The 23,846-nt window shown below is 43.6% G+C and overlaps 12 protein-coding genes across 12 annotated transcripts; 6 read left to right on the top strand and 6 right to left on the bottom strand.

Moving 5' to 3' along the window:
* Window positions 1-2,115: 2,115 nt before the first annotated feature.
* Window positions 2,116-3,982, bottom strand: LOC6493183 (uncharacterized serine-rich protein C215.13). Its single transcript, XM_001957180.4, has one exon. It carries the CDS (start codon window positions 3,668-3,670, stop codon window positions 2,720-2,722), a length of 951 nt encoding a protein of 316 aa, XP_001957216.1. The 5' UTR covers window positions 3,671-3,982; the 3' UTR covers window positions 2,116-2,719.
* Window positions 3,983-5,245: 1,263 nt separating this feature from the next.
* On the bottom strand, window positions 5,246-5,808 carry LOC6493182. The gene is made up of 2 exons (XM_001957179.3): window positions 5,630-5,808; window positions 5,246-5,569 (listed from the first exon to the last, which is right to left on the bottom strand). Exons 1-2 carry the CDS (start codon window positions 5,645-5,647, stop codon window positions 5,297-5,299), a joined length of 291 nt encoding a protein of 96 aa, XP_001957215.1. The 5' UTR covers window positions 5,648-5,808; the 3' UTR covers window positions 5,246-5,296.
* A 1,372-nt stretch (window positions 5,809-7,180) lies between these two features.
* LOC6493181 lies at window positions 7,181-7,733 on the bottom strand. Its single transcript, XM_001957178.3, has 2 exons — window positions 7,580-7,733; window positions 7,181-7,524 (listed from the first exon to the last, which is right to left on the bottom strand). The coding sequence occupies exons 1-2, from the start codon at window positions 7,586-7,588 to the stop codon at window positions 7,279-7,281; spliced, it is 255 nt and encodes an 84-aa protein (XP_001957214.1). The 5' UTR covers window positions 7,589-7,733; the 3' UTR covers window positions 7,181-7,278.
* A 1,718-nt stretch (window positions 7,734-9,451) lies between these two features.
* Window positions 9,452-9,958, top strand: LOC6506800. Its single transcript, XM_001957177.4, has 2 exons — window positions 9,452-9,564; window positions 9,643-9,958. The coding sequence occupies exons 1-2, from the start codon at window positions 9,553-9,555 to the stop codon at window positions 9,835-9,837; spliced, it is 207 nt and encodes a 68-aa protein (XP_001957213.1). The 5' UTR covers window positions 9,452-9,552; the 3' UTR covers window positions 9,838-9,958.
* Window positions 9,959-10,027: 69 nt separating this feature from the next.
* Window positions 10,028-10,722, top strand: LOC6506801. The gene is made up of 2 exons (XM_001957176.3): window positions 10,028-10,109; window positions 10,204-10,722. Exons 1-2 carry the CDS (start codon window positions 10,101-10,103, stop codon window positions 10,627-10,629), a joined length of 435 nt encoding a protein of 144 aa, XP_001957212.1. The 5' UTR covers window positions 10,028-10,100; the 3' UTR covers window positions 10,630-10,722.
* Window positions 10,723-11,162: 440 nt separating this feature from the next.
* LOC6493180 lies at window positions 11,163-11,592 on the bottom strand. Its single transcript, XM_001957175.3, has one exon. It carries the CDS (start codon window positions 11,510-11,512, stop codon window positions 11,264-11,266), a length of 249 nt encoding a protein of 82 aa, XP_001957211.1. The 5' UTR covers window positions 11,513-11,592; the 3' UTR covers window positions 11,163-11,263.
* Window positions 11,593-11,780: 188 nt separating this feature from the next.
* On the top strand, window positions 11,781-12,223 carry LOC6506802. Its single transcript, XM_001957174.3, has one exon. The coding sequence runs from the start codon at window positions 11,868-11,870 to the stop codon at window positions 12,144-12,146; it is 279 nt and encodes a 92-aa protein (XP_001957210.1). The 5' UTR covers window positions 11,781-11,867; the 3' UTR covers window positions 12,147-12,223.
* Window positions 12,224-12,234: 11 nt separating this feature from the next.
* On the bottom strand, window positions 12,235-14,868 carry LOC6493179 (toll-like receptor 6). Its single transcript, XM_001957173.4, has one exon. It carries the CDS (start codon window positions 14,839-14,841, stop codon window positions 13,114-13,116), a length of 1,728 nt encoding a protein of 575 aa, XP_001957209.1. The 5' UTR covers window positions 14,842-14,868; the 3' UTR covers window positions 12,235-13,113.
* A 1,106-nt stretch (window positions 14,869-15,974) lies between these two features.
* Window positions 15,975-16,611, top strand: LOC6506803 (vitelline membrane protein Vm26Ab). The gene is made up of 2 exons (XM_001957172.4): window positions 15,975-16,133; window positions 16,198-16,611. The coding sequence occupies exons 1-2, from the start codon at window positions 16,122-16,124 to the stop codon at window positions 16,531-16,533; spliced, it is 348 nt and encodes a 115-aa protein (XP_001957208.1). The 5' UTR covers window positions 15,975-16,121; the 3' UTR covers window positions 16,534-16,611.
* Window positions 16,612-17,642: 1,031 nt separating this feature from the next.
* LOC6493178 (leucine-rich repeat extensin-like protein 3) lies at window positions 17,643-18,223 on the bottom strand. Its single transcript, XM_001957171.3, has 2 exons — window positions 18,100-18,223; window positions 17,643-18,017 (listed from the first exon to the last, which is right to left on the bottom strand). The coding sequence occupies exons 1-2, from the start codon at window positions 18,112-18,114 to the stop codon at window positions 17,757-17,759; spliced, it is 276 nt and encodes a 91-aa protein (XP_001957207.1). The 5' UTR covers window positions 18,115-18,223; the 3' UTR covers window positions 17,643-17,756.
* Window positions 18,224-18,517: 294 nt separating this feature from the next.
* Window positions 18,518-19,143, top strand: LOC6506804 (pleckstrin homology domain-containing family B member 2). The gene is made up of 2 exons (XM_001957170.4): window positions 18,518-18,623; window positions 18,686-19,143. Exons 1-2 carry the CDS (start codon window positions 18,612-18,614, stop codon window positions 18,911-18,913), a joined length of 240 nt encoding a protein of 79 aa, XP_001957206.1. The 5' UTR covers window positions 18,518-18,611; the 3' UTR covers window positions 18,914-19,143.
* A 1,061-nt stretch (window positions 19,144-20,204) lies between these two features.
* LOC116655791 lies at window positions 20,205-20,762 on the top strand. The gene is made up of 2 exons (XM_032454129.1): window positions 20,205-20,310; window positions 20,371-20,762. Exons 1-2 carry the CDS (start codon window positions 20,299-20,301, stop codon window positions 20,623-20,625), a joined length of 267 nt encoding a protein of 88 aa, XP_032310020.1. The 5' UTR covers window positions 20,205-20,298; the 3' UTR covers window positions 20,626-20,762.
* Window positions 20,763-23,846: the final 3,084 nt, after the last annotated feature.

Genomic DNA, 23,846 nt, shown 5'->3' on the forward strand with positions numbered 1-23,846 from the left:
GGGTCTACAAAATAGATATAGGTTTGGTCCTGACTATGATGGCTTTGTTGGTGTTGCTCTTAATTTAATTGCGCCCAAAATTGATTTTAATGCGCTATAAATAAAGTCGAATGCCAATTTTACGAGACGCATTTTAAGACAAGCTAAGACGACGTCGGCTTAATGAAGTCCTTTGTTTTGACTTTCTGATGGAAAAAATCGAAGGTGGAGGCGGACATGGTGAAGGATGTGGGGGTGGGGCTCGTCGGAGACTAGGAATCAGGACGTGTCCGCACACCCACATCCTATGAAAATCACGAACATCTAATTAGAGGCGCAATTGTTGACACCCACTGACGTCAGAGCGGACACCGATTTAGCGCTTATCGCCGTTGTTTTGGCCAAAATTACACAACTTGGAATTCAATTTGGCCCAAAGGACGGGCGCGGAGTTGGGGCTCTTTTGTCGCCGGCTTGTCAAGCGCTTGTCGTATCCATTTAGCAACGAATTAACTCATTTAGACTTAATCAAGTTGGCCAACAGATAAATGAAGGGGCTTAGCTGTTGTCCTGTCAGTCATTGACCCTAAATTTCAAAAAAACTTTGAAACTTTGTGTTTGCAATTGAATGTCAACAAAGCGGAAAATGTGTACCTTAAAAGTTAGCTGATAATTCTTAATTTTACAAATAAAATAAGTTATAAATGACCTTGGCGTTTAAAGAATTTAATTTCCAGTTGGCCAACAGAGCATAAAGCAATTTTAATCTTCCCGGAACTTTGGTCCGTATTAATAAATTTTAATTTAATAAAAACATTTATGATTCCCTTTGCATAGGATTCTCAGAATACTTGCAATGTTATCCCCACCGCAGAGAGTCCTTCGAGGAATAACCAGAAGCATCTGGCAGGCCCCAACCACTGCCATTTCCCTGGACATCAAATATTAAAACGCAGTAGTATTCCCTCGAATCAAAACAATCCGATAAAATATACAAAATTTATTTCGCAACTGCGTCATAAAACTATTTGGTGTGTGGATTTTGTGTTGTTTTGTTTTTTGTTTACTGAAATTCGGGTTAGAGGCCTATTGTTTGTTTGCAGATAAATCATGCATTTTAATTTGATTTCTTAGGACACTCGGTGGCGTTCAAAGTGTGCCAAGGATGCGGATACCCTTTGTTTATTATTCTAAAATTGAAAAAAAGCAATCCCCAAAAGGGTTCAAAGATACAATGACCTCGAAATGAGGTCTATGTAGCGGGGGGGAGGGTTCGGACGATCGGAGAAGGACCTTGGCGAGGGGGCCATTGGCTAACCTAAATAATTGAGGTGTCATCAAAATTTTAAACGCTGTCATTTGTCACGCCCTGGGAGTGCAGTGCGCCGATTAACGTCACAGTATTCGTATGTCAAAACTATAAGGTCGAGTCCTTCGGCAACTTGATTTTGAGGACTTTGCCTACATCATCAGACCGAGTCGTTGCCGCCAACAAAAGCAACAAGGATGGCGAGGCGAGGCAGTGTCCTCATCCTGGCACACATTCAGCGACTGTTCTCTGAGAACAGCTCCGCAGACTGTTACCCAAACAAACGGAGGCCACGTGCAGGACATGCTCTCTCTCACTCGTTCTCTCTCTCTCCTCGCAAGCTTTTGCCTACGTTAACGGTGTCCTTAAGCTTTTCGCTTAACCGTTACGAATTCAAGCTGCCTTGGGCCAAACAAAATGAAGTTCATTCGCCATTTTACCTTGGATTTAATGAAAGACATTGGTTTTTTTTTCATTTTTTTAATAGTCATGTATATTTTATTTTATTGACAGCTAGACTTAATTGTTAGATTATCTCTGTTCTTGTTAGAATCTAAAAATATATGGGCTCTAAACATTTTGCTATGTTTTTATTATCATCTACCATATCGTATATTTTACCATGATATACTTTATTATTTAGAATAATTTTTGCTTTAAAAAATGTTTCATTTCTTCGTTTTTTTTTTTTGGAATGTGAATTATTGTAAAATTTGCATTTATTAGTATTTTTTTCAAGACTTTCTTTGCTTATCGATTCGTAAGTTTTTTCTTTCTTTGTATAAATTCGTCAAATTTTGTTTTGTTTTTTAATATTTAAGTTGTGGAAATTAGTGCAAAGTATATTTGAAACTAGCTTAAAAGTGCAAAAATTGTTTTCTCTTCAAAACATAGTTTAAACTTGTTTTTTCCTCAACTAAGGTTCTCAAAATTGAGTTTTTGTCTGTGTTTTTTTTCGTTTTTCAAGGATTACTTTCCAAAGATATGTTGGGGCCTCTATATAACATTTTGATTTACATTGAAGCTAAATTTTATTTATCCTGTGTAAACTGAAAGTCCCTAAAGTATCCAAAGACAATTATATCATCTATGGTTTATATCGTAGCACATACAGGTGTGGATATATAGGTATTTGATTTCCGGGGCGTAGTATTTTTTAGGTACACTTATTGGGCCCAGTTCGCTTCGTTATTTTGTTTTTTTTTTGCGAACTCAGCTGTGACACATTTATAAAATATGTTCGCTGTATATATATTATTCTCTCTTCCCATTCGACCATTTCCGCTATTCAGATCTCAATTTTTTGTCAGGCACTACTCGTACATCACTAGGAAATCCTAAATTTATATTCTCAAGACCCCCAACCAGCTTGCAGCTTTCCCCGATTTACCCTTGTTAACCCTTAAATTCTAATTACTCTACGTTGGATGTCTAATACATATGCTGGAGGGTGTAGGGATAGCAGACCGCGTAACTGGGCACCCGGGAATAGAGGCCCGACATGCCCTTCATGTAGACGTACTGGACTGGTGGCCGCAGGATGCTCTGCTGTTTCTTCTCCTTCTTGGTGGCTGGGGCGCCGCACGACTTGGAGCTGCTGGAGTGGCTGCTACTGCTGCTGCTGTTGGAGTTGTGCGGCGACAGGGACTTCTTGGGCTGTCGGAGCGGAGTGCTGCTGCAGGACAGCGACCGCAGGGAGGAGTTTCCCGTGGGACTGGAGAAGTGCTGCAGCATCCGGCTCACCGACGACGAGATGGAGATCCGGCTGAGGTGGAGGCCAGAGGACTTGGCCGAGCCGGTGGCTGAGGCAGCTGATGCGGATCGGGGCTTGTTGTTCTCGTTCTCATTTTCGTCGGTGCCCTCGTCCTCGCCCTCGTTGCAGCTGCCCTCGCTGCTGTCCTCCTCGAACTGCAGCTGCGGATGCATTTGCTCCATGGCACTGCCTGGTCGGTAGACTGCATCCACATAGATGTGGCCCTGTTGATCGTAAAAGTCCAGGCCAGGCGAGTAACGTGAACAGGCCGAGGCACTCGAGGTCCTGGAGGTGTGCTCCAAGTCCAAGCTGGATCCGTTGATGGGACACTCGTGGCTGCCGCGTTCGTAGCTCAGGCTGAAGGAGTCTGTGGAGCTGCTGCGAATGTCGTCCTGGCTGCTGTAGACAGTTTCGTTCAAATGGTGCTGATGGTGGAAGTGCCTTCCCAGGTGCTTGCTGAGCAGCTGCAGCAGGCTTCGGGAGCGCGACAATTTTTTGGGTCCACTCCTGGGATGGAGGTGATGGTGCAGCTCCTTCTGCTGCTGCTTGCCCAGATCCATTGAGGAACTGGCCGCCGAACTGCCGCTGGAGCTCGACTTGGAGCAGTTGTTTGGTGAGAGTGTATCCATTTTAAATGTTTTTGGGATTTTTTTGAAATTTTTAAGTTCACTTTTTGGCACTTAGACACTTGGATTTTTGGTCAAATCAGTTCTTTGGTAAGAGGCGAGTTTCTTATTTGGAAAGAACTGTTTTTAGAGGAACTGGATGCTGGCCAACGCGACACGTCGAAGTCTGACTGAAGACTGCCTCTGGCAGGCGATGGGCACCCGCTTTTATACAGGTCCTCAATGCCGTGGCAGCTTCGCCTCTAACCTTCGCCCCCACGAGGACATTTGAATGGTTCGGCTCACACTTCGGCTGGCCGAAGGATATTCGCCTGTCATACTGACACACACCCATCGCATTCAGTGCCCTGAGCGCCGTCGAGAAGGACGCACCAGGTCTCCCCAGCACCAGCCAGGACACACATTTTCCATTCGACTCAAAAGTGGGAAACCTGTTGCTACTTTGGGCCTCTCCATTCAACGTGACTGCTGATGCTTCCCCTTTTGGCAACTGGCGAACAAAGCCAAGTTAAAAGCCAGCAGTACTTTGGCAGGGCTGGTTGCACTTTTGAGTTTTTGTCATTGTTGTGCGTGATTGGGAACGTGATCCAACCACGTCACACACAGAAGGTGCCCTCCTGCACTGGTGAACAGGAAAACTCAGCAGTTTCTTAGTTTAGTTTTTAGTCAGATTTCAGAAATTCGAGTCTGGAAAGACATTTCTTAGATGGGTTTTGTGCAAATTAGAAAATATACAAACTATAACTTATTATTTTATGCATAATATTTCTGGAATGGGTTCCAGAATTCCCTATTTTAATATAATCTTATGCCTCTTATGTTAAAATTAAGAAATGTGGTTAAATATTTTCACCCTATTTCCCTCAGTGTTTTCTTTCTATTCACGTGAAATAGTTTCTCGAACAGCAAAGAGTTTCTCAAATTCTCTAACGTGTCGGCGTCACATCTCGAACTTACCCGGATGTGTTTGAATCACGGGGTTATCGACAGAAAAAGGAGGAAATTCTAAACGTTTAAAGGAGCTCCCCTAATTGGAGACAACTACTGAAAACTGCCAATGTATTGATTTCGGAAGAGACTTCACGTTTTGCAAACGCATTGCGATTATGCAGAGCCCACGGAAAACAGGATTTCTATTTATAAGTGAGACATCTGCCGGGATATTAGCATAATCAAAGACTGGAAAATGTCAAGCTCAAAATAAACCAATTGATTTGATTAGTTTGATGATGAAGATAAAGGTCAGAAGAATTTGGCTATTCAAAATAAAATTATATGTCAAAAGTCATTGAAAGCTCAACTATTAAATAGTTTCTCTCATGTCTTTAACTCGTAAATCGAATTTGAAGGACACACTGATAGCACTTGAATCAAACCAATAACAGAGGGGATTGCGTTGGAAATTCAAAAATCCCCTTCAATGGAATTAAGTCACTGGGTCACCGCAGTCCCTGGGTCAATGCAAGCTCTGGGCCAAACGTCACGTAAACATTTAGGAACCAGTCAGGTTACAGCCACCTGTTGTGGGCTAAAATACAAGGGCTTACCAGTGCGTGCCCAGAATAAGAGTAAAAAGTCTTTAGTACAATTTTCGTTTCTATTTGCCGGGGATTTTAAATTGTATTTGATTCAGAGCAGGAACGGGGTTAGTGACAAGGCGCCAATTCCAATGTCGAGTGCTCCGTAGCGACTGCCAGGGGTGTAGGGATATCGATAGGGGATGGGGCCGTTCTGGTAGTAGAAGTTAGCGCCACTATGGTACGGGCTCCCGTAGTAGTTGTCGTAGTAGGGTCCTGGCCCGGCTCCCACGTAGCCTGGCTGGTGGTAGCTGACCCCGAAGGAGACCACTGGCTTGGCCTTGACACAGGAGGTGGCCAAGACGGCGGCCACAAGCAAAGTAAACTGCAATAGTAGGTTATTTACATACAATGGCTAAAAGAATGGTGAGATTGTGTTGCCTACCCAAAGATAATTGCGCATTTTCTCCAATAAACCTGCAAACTGCGTCGTCTAGAGTCTTTTACACTTTGAGCTCCTCTCCGCATTCCCAAAGGCCTTTTATACGAGGGCCTCGGAGCTCTGGCCAAATCCTGTTTGGGTAAATAACTTGGCGGTCACCTCCGCCCATCCATCCATCTAGAACCGATTCTAAATTCTGTTCATTCCTGTGCCCGCTGTGGTCACGACTCTGAGTGGCTGTCCGCATAGATTTGCCTCGGCTCCTTTTTCCTTGTAGCCATTAATTGGACATTGAGAAACCTTGAACTGGCACAAGCACCGAATCAGATGCATTGCAGATACGCTGTTGCATATATGCTGATGTTGCAGCAGCAATGGTAACAGGTTTTCCTGCGTCCCAAGTTCCCCAGATCCCCATATCCCCAGACGCGGGAGATGCGTTTCTGTAAACTGATATTGATGGCAAAACAGAGCGGATCGGACAAACCCTCCAAGTCCACAACCGCACTAATCAGTGGCCTCAGTGAATGGTCGGGGAGGAACTTCTAATTTGCTGTGCATAATGAACGTGGTCCCTCAATCTGGTTTCATAACCAATCATATACGGGTATCGATGGCTAAATAATACGCTGTAATGAAGAGGTTTCTTAGTTCTTTACTTTCTCTATCTTGTTAGACATCAATTATAAATTAAAATAATTGGTTAATCACACAGAACTTGTTAATCTGTTTTAAAGGATAAATAGGTACTTAACGTAGTTATTCCTAAGCTTTTATAAAAAATTGTACATCCATTCTATACCTAAAATGTAAATATTACCAAGTCCATCTAAAAGGATAAGTATATACTTATTCTCTGACAAATCTGATCCATAAATACAGACATATCTGTGGCATTCCTTGTTTACTTGTATCCAAGTATCAATGGCAATCGAAGCAATCAAATATTAATTATTATTTGTGATTCGATTTGCGTTTTTGGTTTTCCGTTTTGGGCATTTGCGTATGTCCTCCCACCGACTGCCATGTGACTAGCCCCGGGTCACGTTCTCAGGTTTTTTTCCCGCAGAAACTTCTTCAAGCACCCGGGCGTAGGGCTGAGGGGCTGACTGCCACGCTTCAGTTTTCCCAGGTCACATTGCACTCGATTGCAGGACTTTAATGGCTTCTTTTCGCACCCAGTGACGTACGTCACGAGCTACCGTTTGAGTCTTGATTTGTTGCCACTTTGCTGCGAATTGGTTAAATTTAGACAGGCACAGGCACAGGCCTCCTAAAGCATACGTAGGTGACGGCTGATATGGCAAAAAAAAGTGTAAACAAGGCGGCACATGAGGCACATGGGGCAGGGAACTTAACCATCGATATTCGATATAGAGCCAATGGAGCATTGTTTATTTTTTAGGGGGTGTCCAGCCGAACAATAGGAGGCCAACAGTTCAACAGACAGCAGGTGACCTAGGTCACTCGGTGCAGGTCTTCGCTGGGTAGTAGGGAAGTCGTTTTCGGAGCACAATAGGGGTCATCTAGCCAGCCGAGTAAAACCCATTTGAATGATGCGAAGTGGTCGAACTTTATTCAAATTTCACTTGGTTACAAATCTCTTTCAGTGGAAGATTTCCCCTCCATGTGAGTTTAATGCTCTCCACCGCTTAGTAGATGTACTCATAGGTCAGGGGCTTGTAGTCGCTGCGATATTGCTGCTGGAACGAGTTCGGGGTCTGGACACTGTGGTAGAGGTGTGACTCGGCAGCTGCCGGGGCCACCAGGCGGGAGTAGGCCAGAGGCAGCACAGCGGAGGTCCTGGCATAGGCAGCCGGATAGTACCCATAGGTCGGGGTGTAGTAGGTGTACACATCATGGCCCAAAGCCAGACCCAGCAAGCAGGCGAAAATTAGCTGGTTTAAGATAAAAAAGAGTATAAAATAGACTAGTTGCTGGTTCACAACTTACCAACTTCATTGCGGTCGATGTAGTCCTGGGGTGATCACTGATCAAACTGAATCCCTGTTGCTGGTGGATCACGGTTTTTATAGCTCCTCATCCAGACCTTCACTTTTTCCCAGGTGGCCAAGGTCAAAGGCATTTGGCTGGCAGGCGGCAAATGAAAGAAGCCCTTAACTCACTTTGAATGGGCCACCAGATGCCATTGCAATTGCCAGGGAAACCCGTTCCTGCCACTTAGAATCTAGATGCGAATCGCATTGTCGTGAGTGAGGCTGACAAGACAGTGAATCTTGCAACGCCACCGAATCAACAGACCATGCCACAAAGCCCCCTGGCTCTATTCTTTCCGGACACTGCCAGAGAAATGTTCTTACGACACTTGGCAAAAATAAGGCTTAGATTAAAAAATGGTAAAAACAAAAATAAAGGGTCTATGAATATTTCCTTCAGAATCATTTGATTTTCTTAAAACGAAATCCATTTGGAAAGTGTCTTAAAGTTCATGATGGTCTTCAATTTTCCTGGTGGAAAAATCTGCATAACTTGGCCAATATTTGGAAGATCCATAAATGTTATGCCTTCCCGAACATGGAACTCCGAGTAGCATCATTCCCCATCAAAACCTGGCAACAAAAATTTGGACCCATTTTTCGAAATTTTTTAAAGGGGTACATCATGATTTTGGCCAAAAAATGGCCCAAATTTTTTTTGTTTCAATTTTCCGATATTTTTATGCAGATAGAAGGGGAAAAGTTCTCCGATTCATAAATGGTATTCCGTTTTTCGATCGGTTGCAAATAGTTAAGATATTCGTTAAAAACTGAATAAAAAGTTTATATTTTGGGAAAATAAAAAATTTTCTAAATCTTTTTTCCACTTAATAAAATTTCTTGGTGGAAAATGTTCATAACTCAGCTACTACTTGGAAGATTAATAAATGTTGTAACTTTCCCATCATAGAACTCCGAGTAGCAACTTTTCTCATCAAAACCTGGCATCAAAAATTTACTTTACTTTTTAAGGATATTAAAACTTCTGATTGTCTTCAGAGACGAACAATTTTAATTTTTATTTCCCATTTATTACTTCTTGAAATAAATTTTATAGAAGCATCAAATTAGTTCTTCGTTCTATTTCGTAAATTTCTGATGATAGCCTAGAATCTCCTTGAGTGGTTAGCCTTGAATAAGTCGCAAATGTTCGAGTCTCTTTACTGACTTTTTGTTTACTTCCTTTGATTTGGCTTGGTCCTGTTGCCCAAAATAAACAATTAAGAGCTGCCGGAGCGGAGGAGACGCACTTCCGGTATATTTGCTCCTTGGTCGAGAGGCTTTCAAGGTCAAGGATTGGTGGGCTGTGGGCGCTGAAAATATAGCCAAGTTTCCTTTTGTCTTGACACCAATAAAAACAAACTCCCACGCCAAAATCAATTAAATAAGTGTATTGTTTATATCATATTGAGTTTACCATTGAATGCTTTCCTATTTTGGTGGCTTGTTGATTTGTTTATCGCCGGTGTATTGCGCAGTTTCCTCAATGGATTATTTTCGGTTTTGTTTTTTTTCCCAGAGACTTTTCAGAGCTTTGCGGTGCTGCGTTTGAAAATATCGAAATCGCATCTGGGGCGGTAGTGCGGTGGTGCAGTTCTCCACCCCACTTGTATTTTTCTGGTAATTGCAAACCAGAGTCAGTCATTCACCTGGGCACTCGCGAACTGGTGGAAATCTGAGCAGACGACGTCCGCTAAGATTTCAAAAGTCTTTTAGGGTTTTGAGTATCAGACCAAGGTCGAGCCATGGGATTGGATTGGCGTGCTGCTTTTTGGCCTGGTGTGGCTTCGTTTGGGCCTTCTGGGACGGGTTATATAAACCATGCAGCGCACTCAACAAGTCATCATAGCAGTTTCTAGCAGCTTCGCCGCGAGATCCAGTTCCAGTTTCGAGTTCAAAGAGTTCTAAAGCAATCAACGTCCTCTCAAGATGTTCAAGCTGGTAAGGATTTCCGCAAGGCGATGGAATGGGTGGAGGACTCTTAATTAACTGAACACCTTGAACACTTTTGTCCCGCAGTGCGTTTTCCTCACCTTCTGCCTGGCCTTTGCCCTGGCCGCTCCAGGCCTGATCCACTCCTCGCCCATCCTGACCACCTCGTACCACAGTCTGCCCTCGGTGCGAGTTATCCAGCCCATCTGGACGCACAGTGTCGTGCGTCCCATTAGCTACGGCTATGGCCACGGCTACGGCCATGGACACGGATGGATCTGAGCCAGTTTCCAGCGAGTCCATCACAAAAGGCCTCCGCCTGTCACCCAAAGCTGGTCACCTGTTTTGGCCGACGACTTGTCGGACATGCCTCTGAAATAAAGTTCTGAAATTGGTCTTGAAATTTATGTGTCATGTTATGTTATTTGATTTAAAAGGGGTTTTGAGGGGCTTTGGGATAATAGGGGGGTTTCTATGCTCAATGATATTTAAGCAGTGGTTTTATCTTCAACTTGATTTAGTCATTGTTTGGAAGAGCTGGGAGGATGTTGGTGGTAAGTACACTGAAGGATATTTCCAGGATATCAATTGCTGTGGTTTAATTTTTTAAGAATGAATTACTTGATTCATAATTTTTCGCAATGACAGTTGCTATTGATTGTGTCAACTCTAATGGACAACTCTAATGGCCATCCAGTGTATATCCTAATATCCCCCGGCAGAAACTTGGATATGAACGAGGCTGTACTGTACCACAGTGAACCAATCGAAGCACTACCTTTCGTAGAAGATCCCGCCAAGATCTACGCTTCAAATGACATATTCGGCGATGTCCACAAGTTGGTGATTGGAGTGCAGAATTTTGTGCAACATCCGCCGAGTTCACTGTACAGTGCCTTCAACCAGCTGCAGACCAACACACAGAAGGTCGACAAAAGGCAGAAGCAGAAGCCTTTGGGTCAGAAGGTGACTTTTGACCCCTTCGGAAGTCTGGCCTTAACGCTGGGCTGGTCGGCTGGGTTTCAGGTGTCCAATAGCTTGAGCTTCAGGCCCATCAAACTTCCTAAGGGTTAAAGTAACTTGGCCTAAAAAATACTGTTACATACCTTTAGGCAGTCGCTTAAAATTATAAATTGAATCTGAATAAATTTTTATATAAGAACACGATATATTTATTAGGTTCGGCGGGATTCGGTTTGTTCTGTTTTTGACTTGCCACAGGATTACGTATACGCCCCGTTTACATCTAATTTTAAATGCCGCACGTTGCATTGTCTAAACGTTTTCAGTCCGCTATCCTTTAGCTGCACGCCCGGAAACATGTGTTCGGGCCAAGGCTAATAAGCCCCGGTATGCGGTAACAAATAACGTGTTGGCCAAGTCAATGACAGGGTTTCTAATAGCTTGGCATTCAGTATTATCAGCTAATTCTTATTAAAGCCATTGTTTAAGGTTTAAAGAGTATGGAATTCAAGTTTCAGCTAATAGACTAATAGAATATGAAATTGAATTCAATTATCCTTTTTCTTTTCGGGGCTTAGTGTCCTGCCATCTGACAGACCTCAAGCTGAAAATTGGAAAAATTCCACCCAGAACACTAGAAACTATTTTCGTTTTTCGGTCAGTTTATTTCAATTTCATTGCGAGTGTCAATCTAATCCATCCTTTCCGGCAGTCGTATCCTGGATCCTGTTTCCGGGAACACGCTCTACTTCTTCAGCAGAAGGGGGGCGGTGTAGGCAGCAGCGGCGTAGGGTGCTGTGTAGGCGGCGGTGTAGGCAGCGGTGTAGGGAGCGGCCACATAGGGAGACGCCACGTAGGGAGATGCCACGTAGGGAGATGCCACGTAGGGGGAGGCCACGTAGGGGGAGGAGTAGGCCAGAGGAGCCACGATTCCGGGCTTGGCGGCGGCGCAAGCGAACAGAGCGAAGACAACGGCGGCGAAGAACTTGAACATCTTGAAGGATTGGTTTTGGTTTTGCTTGTGGGATTGAACAAATGCAACTGATGCTTAAGCCAGGCTTCGACTGCCGCTTTTATAGCCAAAAATAAGTTCGAGAGCCCAGCGACTTGGCCGGCAAGGTCGAGAGCCGCCAAGCCAATTCTGTTGGCCAGTCCAGTCACGTAGCGGACGGTACCGTACGCATTTAGGTAGTTTGGCTAATTAAACACTGGGCCAAGAAATACCCAAGTGCCAAGGCTAATTGTAGGTGTTTTGTACTACAGCTGGCCAGCTATAAAACGGTCTGCCCATCCGGCAATCGGCATCAGTTTCATTTGTCACTCAGCAAATCAAAACCAACCAAGCCAAGATGTTCAAGTTCCTCGCCGTCGCCCTGTTCGCCCTGATCGCCTGCGTCGCCGCCAAGCCCGGAATCGTGGCTCCCCTGGCCTACTCCGCCCCTCTGGTGGCTGCTCCTTCGGCGGCTGTCTACACCCGGGAGTACCACGGCAACTTCGCAGCTCCCTACGTGGCAGCCTCTCCCTACGTGGCCTCCCCCTACGTGGCATCTCCCTACGTGGCATCCCCCTATGTGGCGTCTCCCTATGTGGCTGCCCCCTACACTGCTCCTCTGCTGCTGAAGAAGTAGGTTTCAATACTGGATATGGACTGGATAACTGAATATTAAAAATGATCAAATAATAAAATAACTAATAGAAACGAAAACCAAATTTTTATTTTTTTTTTAATAGTTTATTTTTAGTAAACTACATTTTTTTAATGTTAAGAACTTTAGGGAAGTTCAGTTCTCTGTGATATTGAAAAACTATGAGGATATGCTACACTTAATAAGAGTTTCTTTTATTGTCTATAATATTTTTTATAGATAGTCCATTACTTTGTTGTCTTCGCTTCAAGGTCTTGCAGTTCAAGCTTATCAGAATTCAATGGCAGGCAGGAAGTCTCTTTTTTGATAAAACCTTCAAGCAAACTCACATGTATTTTATCAATTACTGTTCCGCATTTCATTCACTTTATCATGAGTATGTATGTCTTTTCCATAAATGATCCTTGACTTTTTTTTTAATTTTATATATATTTTAAAAAGATTGCACACATTATACACATGTATCTGGTTTGTTTCGCTTTTCATTTTCAAGAGTTTATTTAAAACTTATATTTCTATAATATAACTTTACATTAAAATATAGAGAATAAACTTATAACTTGGATGATTATGAAATCAGATCAAAAAGATTAGAAATATGTCTTAGAAACAGTTTTCATCAAAATTTCATTTTATATTTAGACGTGTTTGTTTTTTAAAATTTAGCAATTTATCCAGTTGTTAAATTGATGGTAATCTTACAAAATGTAATGAAAATTGAATTGAAGTTTTAAATTTTTAGTGAAAAATTAATAAAAAAAATCGTAGGAAATAAATCTAACAGATTCACTTCTCAAACTTAGTCTCATCAAAAAATGTGATTGTTGTCCTTAAATATTCTATAAGCCTTACTTTAACTTAAGATAAATGCATATTATTATTATAATGTATTATTATTACTATTATTTTTATGAATATTATTGAAGAATAATGTTCCTGTAGATGAATATTACGCCAAATCATTGGTGAGGGTGAGATTTGCATCCATTGTGGCGGTGGAACGAAAGACGATGCTGCTGCGGTCGTAGCGAGCCGATCGCCGATTCTTCAGATACCGGAGAGTGACCAGGGCTACCAGGCAGATGAGGACCGCTGCTCCCAGGACATAGGCGAACACCTCCATGAAGGCCAGGTGGCGTTCCAGATTCCTGGAGTGGCCCCCCACAATTTCCAGCTGCTTGGACAGCGTCTGGATGTGACCTTCCAGCACGGACTCCTCGGCCATGAAGGAGGCGTTCACCGCAGTTTGGGACTGACTGATGCAGGACACATCCCGGATGTGGGGTGTCTCCTCCAGGCTGTTGTCTGGCTCGATATTCAGCAACACCGACTCGGCCAGCGATGGTGGGATGAGCAGGTGGTGCAAGTAGGAGCAGTTAAAGCGATTCCTCGAAATTCCCAGTTTCTGGAGCATGGGGAAGGTCTCCGAGAAGGTGCGATTTCCTTGAAGTTCGGTCAGCTCGTTTCCGTCCACCAGGAACTTCTTCAGGTTCGTCAGATAGGGCACGAACATGTCCAGATTGAGGCTGGTCAGGTTGTTGAACGACAAGTCCAATTCCTCCAGGTACTTTTGTTTGGAGAACATTCCAAATTTCAGCTCCCGAATGCCAGTTCCTCTTAGGGATAGTCCCCGCAGTCGCTTCAGCTGATTGAAGGTGGTTATGTTCAAAGGACCAATGGGGTTTTCGGAAACATCGAGATGCATTAAGTAGGCTATGTTGGTGAGGTTCGAGATACTTGTGAGCTTATTGGACCTCAGATCCATGCTCTCGATGTGCAGGCTCTGGTACAACAGTAGCTGGGAGATTCGATTGTAGCTGGCACGAACGAATCGAGTGGCATTGACCAGCAAAGTGGTTAGATTATTGTTGTCCAAGTGCAACTGATGCACGATGTTCTTGTCGGTGAGCTTGAAACTCTGCAACTGATTGTAGGACAGCATTAGGTTCTCCAGACTGGCTGCCTCGGCGAAGGTGTCTGGGTGTATGAGGATCAGCTGGTTATTCGAGAGGTTCACTTCCTTGATTCTGCGCAGATTTCGGAAAACCTCCGGCTGAATGGTGGTTAGCATGTTGCCCTCGAAGGACACCTTCTCTAGGTACTCGTTATCCTTAAAGATGTCGCTGTGCAGCTCCTTCAGTCGGTTGCCAGTTAGAAATATCTGACTAATAGTCTGTAGGCCACAAAAGGCGTTGACACTGAGGGAGGCTATTTCGTTGTAGGACAAATCCAGTCGCATCAAAATATTGGCTCCAATGAACACCGAGGTCTGAATGGAGGTCAAGTTGTTGTAGGACAGATTCAATACCGTCAGATTGCTGGCCGCGCTGAAGGCGTTTCGGGTGAGCTCCACGATATTCGTGTTCGAGACATCTAGGGTCTTCAGATACGGAAACGTTTCGAATAGGTGGAAGGGCATGTACAGCAGGGTCGACATGTAGAATTTCATAAACTTGACCATGTTGCCGGCCGGTATGTTTTTTATGACCACGTTCTGGCTGTGGGTGACCGTGAAACCGGTGACCGTGCAATAGGCCTCGTTAATATCCATGTAGCCCACCATCGGATCGTATTCGTCGCACCGAAGGGGTATGTCCCCACCATTGGCCCAGGCATTCACGGTACTCAGGGCCAGGATAATGCCTGTAGCCCAGATCCTGCGCAATATATACACCATGGTAACGAACCGCACGCCGTCGCTTAAAAAGGCAAACTGAAAATTGCCGCAATGCAAATTCTTTGAATGCAGTCCATAATGCATATATATTCTTATATTTTTACTTATATATAATATTATAATATATTATGTACTAGAAGATATCTGCCGAGTCAGATTGGAAGCTTTCCGTTGCCGAGCATCGTATGTCTGGATTCTGATAAAAATTGTCGGTCTGTCCTTTGTATTGTTTATTTTATACACTAACCAAGATGGTTTATTTCAAATAAAGTGTCTTTTATTATAGATTATATAAAACCAGATGACAAATGTTTAAATATATTATATGGAAAGGTATGATTAAATGACTGAAGTTCTCCTTACAGCCCTTAGGATCTATTTTATGAAAGGGTATGGAAATACTCTTTCCCCAAATAGAAATAATCTGAAAGAATTCCCTCTGTCTGGCGACTTCTCCTCACTTTTGCCACACAAAGATTAGCCGGCACATAGGCACGCTTCTGACTGGTTGCAAAATAAAAAGCCGCCTTGCCCCATGTGCCAGAGATAACTTTGGGCAGTTTGAAAATGGTCAGTTTCATATCGGAGGGGTCAGTCCGATGACCTTTGGCAAATACATAACCAGTGTTTTGGTCAGTGGCCAGCTATGGGACATCGATTGCGTATAAACCGTAAAGCGATTAGAATCCCGGAATGTTTCAATCGCCGGAGAGGATCTGGTGGACGCGTGCGTGGGATTCGATTGCATAAATGTAGTTGCGTTGGATGCGCCACGCAACCTTGAAACGGATGCAACGCAATCGGATTTGGAATTTGTTTGCGGCATTTCATTGATTTCTGGCCAACTCTTGGCACAGGAGGTTACTCATCATCAAATGGTCAAAACGGCGGGGCAATTAGCTCTGTCAGTGGGTTTGGTTGCCATCAATCACAGCCAGTGGCTACTGGGCAGTGGTTACCTTGCAGCGACAACTTTTATGGGCCCACAATGTGCTGCGTGCCCGAAATAATAGATGAAGTCCCACACACTACATCGCAGTAGACGCGATCGACCTCCCAAAATGCGACGGGCACGTAGCCAGCGGCAACGGCAAATTGGAGCCCCCCAGAGGCCGCTCTGCATTCCCATGCAAGCGGTATAGAATCATTCGCCCAAATCGATTGTGTGCCCAGAAATTCAAGCATCCTCCCCGGACTGGTTTTGCTATAAAAGTTGCAGGTCGAACCAATCGAGTCATAGTCCAATTTGCTAGCTCAAATCAAACTAATCCAAACCAATCATGTTCAAGCTGGTGAGTGTCTAGAGGATCCTGCGGGACACCTGATATACTCATTAATCGATTATCCTTCTTGCAGTCCGCTCTCGTTGTCCTGTGCGCCCTGGTGGCCTGCTCCTCGGCCGAGCCCAAGCCCGCTGTTCTGGCCGCCGCCCCTGTGGTTGCTGCTGCCCCTGCTGGTGTGGTTACCGCCACCAGCTCCCAGTATGTGGCTCGTAACTTCAACGGAGTCGCCGCCGCACCGGTTGTAGCCGCCGCCTACACTGCCCCGGTTGCCGCCGCTTACACCGCTCCCGTTGCTGCCGCGTACACCGCCCCTGTGGCTGCCGCTTACTCCGCCCCTGTGGCCGCTGCCTACTCTGCTTACCCCTATGCTGCCTACCCCTACACCGCCAGCTACACCACTGTCTTGTAAAGTGGATCGCCACGAAAAGGACTTTGAAAACGGATTAAAATGAACAACATAATGAAATAAAAACATTTACAAGATAAATTTCTCCACTTTTTAGTTGGGAACTATGGGTTAATACTCTTGAGGAATGATATATCTAAGTGATAGGGTCTGCCATATTCTTTAAGAAAACTTTAGAGTCATAATATCTATTATTTGAGATATGTTCTTATGCTTGAATGATATGATGTGGTTAATTCACAATTTTAGTTTACAAAAGGTTCATAATCTTCGTAGTTTTACTTTATAATTTATGCCGTGGCAGTTTGCAAAAGTTTTACTAATAGGTATATCAATATTTAATTATGAAAATAATTAAAATTATGTAATAAAGATTCTAGAACATAATAAATTCTCAAAAATGCGTCCAAAGTAACTCTGGTTTAGAACTCACTGTGTTAGAGACTATTTGTATTGAAGAGTATTTTTAAATCTTATCTATATATTACAAAAAATATTATATATTTATTAAAAAATGTATTGATTGATTAACTCTTTGAAAAATGTAATACTTCTATTGTAATACCTCCTAGTCATAAGAAAAGATAATACTGAAACCAATATCCAAAACCAATTAGCTAAAAGACCTACGTAATTCTCAGTTCTATGAACTGAGCTTTTATGGGGAAGCAGGAAATACCCGTGTATCCTAATTAGAATATCAACTTCCAAGGCATCTAATCTTATTGCCTAATCCAAAAATATCAGCGATTCACTTCCGTTTGGATACTCTAGACGACTCTTATGTGCCATTCCAATATTATGCTAATTAGTTACATGACCACCAATTCCTCTTTTATTCCTGTTACGAAGATTCACCTAAATTTCGATTATTTCCTGTTACGAAAGTTCACCTACATTTCGGGTCTTGCCACCTGGAATGCCATCCATCTCGAAGGCGGAAATAAATACCAAGGCACTTGCGTCACTTCGTCGATATGCAAATTGGAAAGATGATACGCTCACCGAAACCATAGATGCCAGACTCACATCAGATTTCGTAGGACGAGCACGTGGTGTCCATTAGAATCTCACTCCGTAGAAGTTGCGAAATGAGAAGATAATTATGCATCTCGTATTTAAATATATATTTTATTCAAATCAGACGATAACAAAAATGAGTAACAGGATGAAAACATTTCAACAAGAGGGACAACAAGGTCCTTGGCGCGGGGCTGGGTGGCCTTTCAGACAGGACCTGCCACAATCAGGGGGGGAATGGAGGCGCTGTAACGTCCGAATGGCAGCCACGCAGCTGGGAAGAAGAGCGGATAGTTGGGAGGCGGAGCAGAGGTCACAAGAGTAGGCGGCGGTGGGGCAGGTTCCAGTGGCGCAGCAGGTGGGGCAGGTGGCGGGGCAGCCCGGTGGGCAGGCGGTACATCGATCTCCTCGGCAGCATCCCGTATCTCGCCTCCGGCTGTCAGATGGATCAGCAGGACGGTGATCACCTGAAATGATCACCGACGGCGTCGGCTCATCATCGGGGAGCAGGTGCATCGACTTCTCCGCGGAGAACCTCGTCAGACTTACTAATTTCCTGTACATGGTTATCGGCGGCGATCTGATCTGATTGTGCAAATATGTTAGAATGAAATCAAGCCTCGGGCGAGAACCCAGCTTTATAAACTTCTGAAGCCTCAAACCCGAAACCCGGCAGCTTTTGTGGGTCACTCTAAGAGTCGGCCGATGGATGGATCAATATCCAGGGATACTTGCTATTCACAACACGGTCTTGCCATCGATTTGTTTTTCGCTTTTCGTCACGCTTTTAAAAATATATATTGAAAACAAAATGAAACCAAAAGTGCAAAGCCATAATGCTCAAGATTCCCCTTGGCTGGCTTTTGAAATGGTCTTGGAACCGATCTGAGAATGGCTTATGAATACCAATTCCCGGATCACCTTCGTTTTTCGTGGCTTGGCTTGGGGCCTGAATTTTTCTCGACCGATTCTGCCTGCTATATAAATTCCTGGGTCTGGGTCTAGGAGATATCAGTCTAGTACTACAGAACCACCAGTTCACAACCAACAACCCATTCAAAATGTTCAAATACGTAAGAACAACAGGATCTTGGATTTTAAAAAAGGATTACTTAACGATTTCAATCTCCAATAGTTCGCTCTTTGCCTGTTCGCCATTGTGGCCTGCGTGTCTGCCAAGCCTGCCGTCCTGGCCACGCCCTTCGCCTACAGCGCCTACTCCTCCCCTGTGGTCGCCGCCTCCCCGTACTCCGCTGCCTACACCGCCGCTTACACCGCCCCCGTGGCCGCCGCTTACTCCGCCTACTCGTATCCCTACGCCTCTGCCTACTCCGCCTACCCCTACGCCGCCTACTACCGTTAAGAAAGGATCAAGGACACGGAATTTCTGACTGCCGAATCGGACCTGCAACAAGGATATCCCCCTCATATACTCAAAACCCTGCCTATCTATACACCCCTGCTTCTAGTTCGGCAGTACCCGTTCTAACCCACCCAATTCTGGCTGCTGAAAGTAAAAATATGGGAACAGGACCTTCAAACAGGAAAGGATTAAATATGTTGAAATAAATATTGCATTTTGCGTCAAACGTACAAAATTTATTGTTATTTTTTATTAAATATTTAATTTTAATTGGGGAAGGCGAAACAGTACATACTTTTAGGCTTTTCGGTTTTGGGAAAATGTAAACAGTTTGATTGCATTTGCTTTAGTTTTTGTAAAATATTATTTTAAATTAAAGTATCCTTAAGTAAAAGGTTTTCGAGCTATAAACATATATTTTTAATTCTATTAGCTCTAAGTTGATGTTCTTTTTAGTGAACTACAGAACAGTTTTATACGTTCTATGTTATATTTTAAAATATCTTAATGAAAACAAATAGAATTCCAGCCTATTATACATATAATAAAACTTATTATGGGTATTATCTTAATTTGTTTTTATTATATATAAAAAAAAATATTGTTTTGACATACAAAAAAAAATAAATAGTACTAATTAAATAGTGTTTAAAATTAAAAACAATTCTTTCTATTGTCCAAGAGATCTTTGAGCTTTGGAGTACAACCAGATAAACTTTGTTTTTGCCCGTTTTGGTCTTGTTTACTGTGGACTAAAGGGGTCAACTTGTTTCCAGGTTTATTGAACTGGCAGAGCCCTTGATCCCTTGTTTACAAGTCCCTTCGGTTCGCAGCGAGTGTCGCCTTCACCTTCGCCAAAGGGTTCAATCCGCTGACGTCCTTCATGGAGGGGCAGTGAGCTGCGGATGGCGGATAAAGCGTTTCTATTTTTATTTGCATCTCTGATTAGAATGCAAAGCGGCGCGTTCGAGTGGCTGACAATTGAAACAAGCTCAGAGGCGGACGCCGAAGATGGCCAAGATGGTTGGCAATTCACGCACGTCGAGTGTGGCAAGAGGGGGCCGAAGTGGCAAATTATGATAATTCAATCCGCAGAAGGCAGCTGCTGACGCCACTGGCGGAAATCTTTGGGGGGAATTGTGAGTCTCAGGAATGCGTACAATCTATGATCGGAGCAATTTAAAGTATGCTAGTAAAAAGGCCGAAATTGCTGGCCCTGATTTGGCCAAGCTACGTGATAGAAATGTTTTAGCTTGCAGTGTTTATTTCTTCGGGGAACTTCTCAAGGATTTAACTATGAGTTTGACTATATAAACTGTGACAGGCCTGAGCAAAGACATCAATCAGAAGTTAGCTTCAGAGTCACCACAACCCAAACCAGCAAAATGATGAAATTCGTAAGTAATCCTTGTGAAGTATCCCAAAACAGGATATTACAATTTTTAAACTCCTCACAGTTCGCCGTTGTCCTTTGCGCCCTGTTCGCCGCCGTTACCGCCACTCCTGGCCTCTTGGCCTACAACGCCCCCTTGGCCTACTCCACGCCCCTGGCTTACAGTGCCGCCCCTGTTGCCTACACCGCCGGCTACGCTCCCTATGTGGCTCCCTATGCCAGCAGCTACAGTGCCCACAGTGTGGCGCACAGCGCCGCCTATCCTGCCGTCTATGCCGCTGCCCCCGTTGCCCCCGTCGCAGCTGTCCTGAAGAAGTAAGGAGCGAGGAGCATATCCTGCCAAGATGCCGCATGTGTGTCCCAGTCACAGATTCAGATACACGACCCGAGGCGAACGAAAAGACAAATAAAAACGCAATGCATCAGGCCCACGCACTGACAAACTGAGAAAAGAAACTATAGATTCATTTTTTTCCATTTCGGTTTACTCTATTGGGGGGAAGTACCAACTAAGCATGATGTTGAAAGAAGGGGTTTTTGAAGTATGATTCTTTTTAATTTATATTTTTGAAAACGACTTAGAGAGCTACTTTACAAGTCTTACAAAAAAAGATTAGAATGAGTTTGACAATAGAATTTAATACAAACTGTTACCTTCTTTTTATAGCAAATTTAAAATATAATAGTTCCTTTAATAGACTTTGATAAAAAATAATTCCTTGGACCTGGAAAGGGTATCCTCAGCCCACTTCTGGTGGCTTGTTTATTCCGGTTCATCGACATTTCATGCCACGTTCTGCGGCGTAATCCTTGAGCTTTGTTTACACAAAACCCGGCGCATCGACGCCCCTGTCCAACACCCCCCTTTACAACGTTGTCCCAAGCCCCCTTTTTGCAACGACCCTGTGTGGCCAGCTCGCGGCAGTGTTTATCATTTTAATTGGAAATTGCGTGTGTCCCGGCTCAGAGGTCGATGCTTGCCGGACAGTGCTATTGCAGCTATTGCGCGCAATTAAAAGGCGCCGCTGGAATTGCATTTTCTTAATCGCAAACAATCAATAAACGCAGTCAGGCCACGCCTCAATCAGCCCACCTCTCCTCACCGTTTGCCAGTGCCACTTTGGCATTAATCATACGCCACGTGAAACCGCAGCGGCAAAAGTATGAAAATCAAATCAAGCAACCGACATTTAGCAAAGACTAAGTTTTTGCAAATTAAATCGAGTCTTTTGTCACGCCCCGGCCTGTTAAAAAAGGCCCCCCAACGCCCACCTGCAAGTGTATGTGTAGTTCTTCGGGGCTAATTTACTTGTCGGGAAATTAAATTAAAATTTTAACGCTGCTCTTTTGTCTAGATGGTCACGCCCCTTTAATAAGATCACGCCCCACGCGAACACGAGGCGACTTATAATTACCGAAGCCTTTAAAGTTTTCTTTTAACATTTTGTTTCCCAGGCAACAGAATGAGTTTCCGAGGAAATGAGGTGCATTTTATTTAAAAAGAGGGGGTTTGGGCTTAATTGCCTTGGGTGTACTTGGTAGTTTTGAATTGTTAAATGTATATTTACTTAATTGACTTAAAATTAGTGAACGAGCTAGAACTGGAATATATTATAATAGTGATTGGTAGTTAAGGAGTTGTGTTTCATTTTTTTCATCAGAGAGTAGATAACTTTATTCTGTCTTGAATGATATTATATATAGAAAAATATATTAGAATATTTCTTTAAATTACTGATTAATAAATGAATCTAATCGTTAAATGCTTTTTGGGTTAAAATATTGTAAAAAACAGTTCATAGTAACCTTAAAAGTCTGACTTAAAAAAGAGTATTTGCCAATCTCCAACACGTTTTAATTTCCATCCTCAGGCATATTTATTTAGCATACATGGTAATCTAAACATGGATAGTTCTAAGCCTACATACATAGTAGTAGTATGCCTATATAATTACCTCCTGCTGATAACTGACTGCTCATGCGATTACAACAATCTTGTCTAATTGACAGTTGAACACTGTCGGCCCGGAGTCTGGACTCCGGACTGCGGAGCATTGAGACGATAATATGGGCGATCAGAACTTGCTGCGATCAATTTGCGGAGACATCAATAAAAAACCCGATCAAAGAGCGCTCGAATTTCAACTTGGGTGCCAAATAAATTGCATTTTGATTAAATCGCTGCGTTGCACAAGTGCCACCAAATTAATTGGCAGCAATTTTTCGCACTGTGTAGATAGTACTTGGCGGCAGTCGAGCCGGATCTCGGGAGGCTCTTAATTGAAATGCTTGGCAAGTTTGATTTACAGCCCGCCGAATCGGTCGAATTGGTCGGAGAACTTCGGTGCGACTTGCCCAGTATCAAGCGCCCACACGGCGTATGCAAATCTCCTGTGAGTTACGCATGTGAGTTGGCTAGTACCTCGCCTCTGGCTTACTAGGTATCGACTTGCCTCATGCCCCACGCCTCCTGCCTCCTGTTATTGTCACCAGCTTGTTGCCTTTCCATTTGCCCGCAGGCTTTTCTGGACGAGGTCTTGGACGTATTCGTTAACTCTTTGGTGGCTCATGGGGCTTCAAGGTAGGGCTGTGGACTTTTAAGCGGAATATTTAGCAAATGGAAGAGTTCCAGTTAATAGTCTTTTATCATAATTTTAAATAATATTGGTTAAAAATGCTTAATAAAATAAAAAATATATATAGCATTATCTGCTTCTATAAAAAGTCCCTTAATTACTTAAAATCCTTGGAGGGTTAACTCCTTGCATGCTTTAATGGGTGGGGACTCTGGTCTGCAGGGCGGGGACTTGAACAAGTGCTGGGGCAGCCCCTGTGCCTTCCCCGCCACAGTGCCTCCCCCCTGAAAGTGTTAAGTGCTTTGGGCTTGCGTAAAAGGCCGCTTTCTCAAATTATTCATAGAGTGGGTCGCTGGCAATTAACTGGCAGCCCCAAAAGCTCCCTCGGCATTGTGACTGGGCTGTGATATGAGTTATGGTGGCACGGTATTGGAAAAAACACTTGCCAGCTAACTCCGCCAGAGGCGTAGTGTGCACTCCATCGCCCCCCAAGCTCACTACTTAGAACGACCTTGCCCACGCCCCTGGACTCATCGATCGGTTATTGTTCTAAGTCCGTGTGTTGAGTTGGCCCACATTTTACGATATTACGAACTCGAGTGGGTCCGGTTTATTGGATCGGGTCTTACGCACAGGTGTGTGCATGCCACGCCCAATTTCTGGGGCGGCCCCTATTTTGTAATTAAGACTTAAGCTCTGAATGCTTATAAGCATTGGCTGTGAAAATTTCTACCAGCACGCATTCGATGCAATTTATTTAAATGATTTCAATTGCTGGGCGGAAAAAACTTGTTAGCCGAACTGAGCACGAAAATAAAAGAACCCAAAAATGGCAACAAACAAAATGCAATTTAAGTTTTTCTCACACACACCTTGTCTCCGGCTTTGGGTAAATAGACGAAAAGCGAATTTATCAGAAATTATTCAAAATCAAAATTGTAACTTGGATGTTGGGATTGAAGTT

Source organism: Drosophila ananassae, chromosome 2R (assembly GCF_017639315.1).
Source record: "Drosophila ananassae strain 14024-0371.13 chromosome 2R, ASM1763931v2, whole genome shotgun sequence".
In the NCBI taxonomy this organism is placed as follows: domain Eukaryota; kingdom Metazoa; phylum Arthropoda; class Insecta; order Diptera; family Drosophilidae; genus Drosophila; species Drosophila ananassae.